The sequence below is a fragment of the Penaeus chinensis genome, chromosome 16, assembly GCF_019202785.1.
Source record: "Penaeus chinensis breed Huanghai No. 1 chromosome 16, ASM1920278v2, whole genome shotgun sequence".
In the NCBI taxonomy this organism is placed as follows: domain Eukaryota; kingdom Metazoa; phylum Arthropoda; class Malacostraca; order Decapoda; family Penaeidae; genus Penaeus; species Penaeus chinensis.
The window spans coordinates 3601416-3608915 of NC_061834.1; the positions used below are offsets into that span (position 1 = coordinate 3601416).

At 36.5% G+C, this 7500-nt stretch overlaps 2 protein-coding genes across 2 annotated transcripts in view; both read right to left on the reverse strand.

Annotated features, from left to right (window-relative positions):
• Positions 1 to 1113, reverse strand: part of LOC125033480 (ecotropic viral integration site 5 ortholog-like) — a 328628-nt gene extending 327515 nt beyond the window's left edge. Inside the window, exon 1 of the mRNA XM_047625029.1 lies at positions 1088 to 1113. Coding sequence (XP_047480985.1) covers positions 1088 to 1098 — 11 coding nt within the window. The 5' untranslated portion in view covers positions 1099 to 1113. The remainder of the gene's footprint in view (positions 1 to 1087) is intronic.
• Positions 1114 to 1538: 425 nt separating this feature from the next.
• Positions 1539 to 7500, reverse strand: part of LOC125033570 — a 6516-nt gene continuing 554 nt past the window's right edge. Inside the window, exons 2-7 of the mRNA XM_047625187.1 lie at positions 5729 to 5802; positions 5296 to 5421; positions 4928 to 5071; positions 3129 to 3342; positions 2655 to 2837; positions 1539 to 2188 (exon numbers count right to left, since the gene is read on the reverse strand). Of these exons, the coding sequence (XP_047481143.1) occupies positions 1986 to 2188; positions 2655 to 2837; positions 3129 to 3342; positions 4928 to 5071; positions 5296 to 5421; positions 5729 to 5802 (944 nt within the window). The 3' untranslated portion in view covers positions 1539 to 1985. The remainder of the gene's footprint in view (positions 2189 to 2654; positions 2838 to 3128; positions 3343 to 4927; positions 5072 to 5295; positions 5422 to 5728; positions 5803 to 7500) is intronic.

Here is a 7500-nt window from a genome sequence, read left to right on the forward strand (position 1 = left end):
CTATATAAATATAAACATAAATATATAAATATATACATATATATATATATGCATATATACACATGTATATACATAAATAAATGCATATACATATATAAATAGATCCATATCTACCTCAATTTTACCAATATATCAGTCATATACAACAGGTAACTTATATATACATATGCACATAGACACATACACATATATACATATACATACATATACATATATATGCAAATATGTATACATATGTACATATACATATATACACATACATACACACACACGTGTGTATACATACAAGTACATATATACATACATGTAGATATATACATATATATGTGCATATATACACATATACATACAGATATACATACATACACAAATACATACACACATATATATACGTACAGATATACATACATGCTTACATACTCATACGCACATACACATGCATGCATACATACATATGGTGTATATATATGTATATACATATATACACACATATGTATGTATGTATGTATGTATGTATGTATGTATGTATGTATGTATGTATGTATGTATGTATGTATGTATGTATGTATGTATGTATGTATGTATGTATGTATGTATGTACGTATGTACGTATGTACGTATGTACGTATGTATGTGTATGTGTATGTGTATGTGTATGTGTATGTATATGTATATATATAAAGAGAGAGAGAGAGAGAGAGAGAGAGAGAGAGAGAGAGAGAGAGAGAGAGAGAGAGAGAGAGAGAGAGAGAGAGAGAGAGAGAGAGAGAGAGAGAGAGAGAGAGAGAGATACATATATACACCTCAAGTTCTATCAGTCATATACAACAGGTACCTTAGGCACCGTATTGACTGGATAGAATAAAGGACCTCAGAAGAACAGAGGCCATTCCTCTGGAAATGAAACTGACAGCGCACATACAATACATTTTACGAAGTACATATTATGTAAGAATGTGCATATGTGACGTTGGAGAACATGGAGTAGAGTGACTAAGACGAGTGTGAAAAACTTTAGGTAGAGACTTATATTTGCTGCACATCTATAGAATACAAATGTACTTATTTATTTTTGACACTTACTCACTGGTAAATCATCTTCCACCGACGTATCATCTCGTTGTCATTATCCTAGGGAATGCTGAGAGAAAATAAACACTAGACACTACTCTACCCGACGCGATGAAACACTGAGGCGAATTTGCGGAAAACGAACCATTTCAGGATTTGAAAAAAGCTTCGACTTTGTTTCGAAGCTTTCGGTATGAAATTGCTTGTTGTTAGACAATGAAGTTAGTATTTGGAAATTTCATTTATTTTCAAATCATGGTCAGGATTACTTAGTATGCCAAACCTCATTTTGTATAAAGGTTGATGCAATGATGAATTTGTGAAGAGATAAACGTTTTAAATTCAGCTACAGACTGGAACTGAGTTTGTGATTATTGTAGGAATATGAAACAAATTGCCTGCATTTTTTTTTAACGTTTTAACTATCCATCATTAAAACTATGATAGTTCGAATTTTACTTATTTTACATTATTGTACATCGTAAATTGGCTTATTATAAACCTTTATAAACTACCTCCCTATGTTTCTTTTCACCACATACTTTACATCAAGTCTAAGAGAAATCCCACATTAACTCACACACCATGAAGTATAGGACTTGTAGGCAAAACGGTCTAATCAAACTAAATAGATATATAAAATAAAGGCAACTGAGATAAAACATTATATAAGAAAGAATTACATTTTTGGAACCTTTTTCTGTACTCGCGTTTTCTTTCTGTTTTTTTTCCTTTTCTTTTTGGTTCATTTTCATATGGCAAGACTGTGCTAATGTATTGCGAAAACGTCAACAAATTATTATTATTTTTTTTTTTTTTTTTTTTTTTGGGGGGGGGGCTCTGAATAGCATAATTTCCCTTCGTTGCACTTCATTCTTCCATAACGTCGATGTGTTTCCATGCCAGCGAATGCATCAACATTTCGCCTTGGGAAATTTAAACACCATTATGGTATCTTTTAACCAGTGGGCATCAATCTCCGTGCGAATGTGTGTCTGCGCCTCCAGGTCGTGCATCATACCCTTCTTCTTCATCTTGCCAATGATGTAGTCGTTTTGCCTGTTATTAATGTGGTGGTGACCTGTCTGACCCGGGACAGCCCATGACAACACCACACCTGCAAGAGGGAAATGTAATATGAACTCCTTATTTTCCAGGGGAATGTCTATCATGATCAAAGGGTTTGCTAAGGTACTTGTATGTCTCATCTCTTTGTTCCATGTCTTCAGTTATGCTATCGGATATGTTGATGTTTAGATGCTCACACACACACGCACACACACACATGCACGCACGCACGCACGCACGCACGCACACGCACACACACACACACACACACAAATATATATATACATATATATATACATATATTTCTGCCAGTCTCTCTCTCTCTCTCTCTCTCTCTCTCTCTCTCTCTCTCTCTCTCTCTCTCTCTCTCTCTCTCTCTCTCTCTCTCTCTCTCTCTCTCTCTTCTGCCATTATTCCTACTTTATTTTGAATCACCACACCCATCCCTTATCATCATTACTTTCTCAAAAGATCAGCCCCGCCGCTCCCACCCCCGCCATCTACATCCAACCCACCTTTACATGCGTGTTTAATCACATTGTCCATAAAGATATCTTCGCTCTCGACGGGGATGTGCTCGCCGACTTCGATGCTCATGACCCAGTCGAAGCGCCTTCCGAGGTCGACAGGATTCCCGAGTTCCAGCTGCCTGATCTTTCCTCCGCTCATTTTGTCAATATTGGACGCTCCGTCGTAACCTGAAGGCGATAGAATACATAGAGGCTATGGTGAGATGGTATGGTTAAGTGAGGAAATATGTATGCTAAAGAATATACAATGTTTATCTTATATCTTTTACTGCTGCAGTATAGGACTAACAAAGTGGCGGAAATGATTACGATAGTTGTGTTGTTAAGGAAAAGCGTGTTTGTATCAGCGTGCATGTGTCGGGAACGGTTTGGCACACCATGCCTACGCGTGGTCAAAGAATTGGTAAAACTCATTATCTCAGCGAACCAGGGCAACCCGAATCCTCAAAGTATACGCACCGTGCCATGACCGGAGCACCTGCGGCTTATGAGCAAGGTTGGTTTTCGACATCTGCTGCCAATAGAACCTGGTCAACGCGTTTCGCTCGATCTCGTTGCCGCGGACGAGGAAGTCTTCGTTGTGCCGAAGGAAGCAGCGGCCGTAGTGTCCCAGACCGGCGCCGAAGTCGGCCACGCTCGAGTACCCGAACAGCTCCTCGAGCGCTCCGCATAACTGGAGAAAAGAGTTCATCTCAGAACAATTGGATGATATTTAGAACAGATATCAAATATAAGTTGACTGCCTGACTAATATAGGTAGATAATCATATAAGCAGGCAGACAAATAAATAGATAGATATGTACGCAGGGCCGAAATTTCGAATAATCTTATGGACAAGTATTGGCTTCCTCTCCCGTCCCAGCCCTACTCCAGATCCCATTGGCAGACCTGGCCTATTTCGACCTGGGGAGTCACATGGGGTGGATATTAGTGTCTAATATTTTGTAACAAGGCAATAAAAGCAGTTCAGGAGATAATGCAGCCAACTTGCACCAATACAGGACTTCAACACAAGAAGCTTCCAACAGTGGATTTGTTGCTGTGGCTTGCAAGCTTGCTTCACTCCGGTATGAGTTGAAAGCCCATGATTTTGTAGGAAAAAAGTATGTGCTCTAAACCTCAATTATAAAATAACTGGTGAAATGTATACATTTACTATAAAACATGTCATGGCCCGGGTCTACTGAGTGAAATAAAAGTAAAAAAGTAATCTCAAATCTCGCTTCTTTCAGCTGTTTCATAAAAACGCCAGTGGACAGAAATGATATGTTTATCTAGCTCACTTGGGGGCCCCTTAGGAAAGCATAGGGGGGGGGGGGCGATCGCCCCCGCTACCCCCTCTCCCCCGATGGTGCCCCTGTGCATAAGTGCATATCCCTGAATCTCCTTGTGTGCATATATATATATATATATATATATATATATATATATATATATATATATATGTGTGTGTGTGTATATATATACACATATACACATAAACACATGTATACACAAATACACACATATATATACACATATACATATATACACAAATACACACATACATATACACACACATATAGATATATAAACAAATACACACATATACATATATACATACACATAAATACATATACATGTATACATATATACATATAAATATATTAATATATATACCTATACATATATTCATATACATATATGCATATACATATATGAATACATATATATGCATATATATATAGATAGATAGATAGATATATATATAAATATATATATATATATTCATGTATATACATATATATACATAAATATATACATATACATATATATATTCATATATATAGATATGTATACACACACACACACATACACACACACACACACACACACATACACACATATATATATATATATATATATATATATATATATATATATATATGTACACACACACACATATATATATATATATATATATATATATATATATATATATATATGTACACACACATATATATATATATCATGTATATATATATATATATATGTATATATATATATATATGTGTGTGTGTGTGTGTGTGTGTGTGTGTGTGTTTGTGTATATATGTGTGTGTGTGTGTGTGTGTGTGTGTGTATGTGTGTGTGTGTGTATGTGTGTGTGTATATGTGTGTGTGTGTGTGTATGTGTGTGTGTGTGTGTGTGTGTGTTTTCATATTTGTGTACAAATAAACACACACACAGATGTCTGTATATGTTTATACACATTACCTTTCCATCCCAGGCTTCATTATGTCCGGTTAAGATGTGGTTATCAGTCAGGCAGAAGCCACCCGACGGCTGCACCTCAGCGACTGCGCAGTAGATGTTCTTGATCAGCAGGCTGGTCTTGTTTAAAGAGCTTTCCACTAACGACTGTAAATAACGGAAAATCGTTATAATCATATTTAATTGACCTGCTGTTATGTATATCCCAATTCCCCTTCCATTTATAGTTACCATCATACTTAGTACGCTCTCCTTAATATTACATTTCCATGGCTCCTATTTATAATGATACTGTTGACAATGACCAATACCCATATCCCCAAGATGCCTTATCCCCTCATAACTCTATTGCTAATATCACAAGACCTTACAATTTTATCTTCCGTTTCGCCTTTTCCATCTTTCGGGACGCTGTCCTTGATGCCCTGTATCTGGCTGTGCATCACCATGAAGCCGAGGGCGACCATGCACACGAGAAGGATACGTGAGGAATCGATCTTGTGGGCGAGAAGAGATTAAATGGCTTCAGTAATGTTGAGTAAATGTCGTGATTTTTTTGTTATGGTACTACGCTTGGTTATGTCTCCTAGAAGTGTGAAGTATAATCGCCCTGTTTGTTAATGGAAAGGAATAACTGACCTTGGCTATCCTTTAAGGGCAATCTCTGTCTGGGGGGATACAGTATACATCTAATTTTGTGATAGATTTATCGGTTTATAAATCAGGTATTCAGACATATTTAAATTTATAATTCTATACATTCGAAGTGTTGAGTACAGTATACAAATATACCAGGTAACTTACCGTAATACCCGCTGGCATGTTGTCAAGAAATGACTTTTGAACGGCAATGCAGGCAAGCAAATTGTATTCGCGGTCTGTGGAAATAATGCCAAATAGTAGGTATTATTGAGAGTATTACAGATATGAAATGGCGACATTGCTGACTTTAAGAATGAAGGTAAATTGGTTCGTATTGTTTTGTAGGTCTAGCGGTTATAAGTAATTGTAAAAAGAAAAGAAAAAAAAATCAATGGTACTTGTGTGAAAAATACATAGCAGTGTAGATAGTGAAAGTATATTGTCAATGCTTTATCCAATAGCAATTAATATTTAAAAAAACTGGTATAAACAGATATGGTAACACGGATATTACCAGACTTGAGATATGAGCTTTGGCTATTGTTCGAGATACAAAATAATAACAATCAAATTTCGGAGGACCTTGAGAGTAAATGTACATTTTGATAATTACCTGCATCATTATCATTATCATCTCTGACATCCTCATAACTGACAATCATATCATTATCACTGCTATTATCACTATTTTCTGACTGAGAATACTCAAGAGTCAAAGCATAAACACTGTCATAGTTATCTTAAACACTGTCATAGTTATCTTTGTCATCATCATCATCATATTCACCTTTAAAGATAACATAATTATTTCATGCATTACTTACCTGATATATTTTCTTGATGTATATATATTTATTCTTAAAAAACACTGGACTCGTTTCACAGTTTAAAGAGAGGCAAATATTTAATATCAGTACACTCCGGTTATCCCACAACTAATATGTAAGCCCAAGATGAAAAATCCTTACAAATGGACAACCCTAATATACTTAATGTCTTCCAATCCAAAGTTGCAATAAGACATGCATTGCACACATCACATCAAAGGAGTTACAAGATGTTTCCACGTTCACGTAAAACCCTGTACCTTGCAGACACGGCCCTTGATGTTCTCCCACAGCACTTCGAATATCAGCGATGTGGCAGTGCGCCTTAATGTGAAAGGCTTATTTTAAGGTTGATTTTCCGGGTTGGTGCGGCAAGGAAAGGTCTTGTGCTATTCTCATGCGTTAAGGGTTTAAGGCCTAGGTTTTCCCTATTATTGATGTCGTTGCGTTTATTTGCTATCGTTACCATGTTTTATCTATTGAACAGTGTTTAGTCATTCTATCGACACGGATATGAAGTATAGGGAGATATAAAATGTATATAAATATAAGTTACAGCCGTTATACATAAGACATTGATTCAATGTTTCGAAGCAGATTATGCCTTATCATATAAACGTAGAAAGCGCATATAATAATGGATAGGGTTATATAGTGTATATATTAAGGGCTGAAGTAGACGGAAATAAAGTAGACCAGGACAGAAAAAACAAAAAATATTCCCATAGCCTGAGGCACTCGTCTTGGACCACGTCACGTCTAGCTCGGGAAGTTATGGCTTGGATTTCCTGTAAATTATGGAGATTTTAGCACTGTGTTGGTGTATATCTATCTATCTATCTATCTATCTATCTATCTATCTATCTATCTATCTATCTATCTATGTATCTATCTATATATATATCGATGCATAATGCACACACACACACACACACACACACACACACACACACACACGCACACACACACACACACACACACGCACGCGCACACACACACACACACACACATACACACACACACACGTACACACACACACACACACACACACACACACACACACACATATGTGTGTGTGTGTGTGTGTGTGTGTGTGTGTGTTTGTAT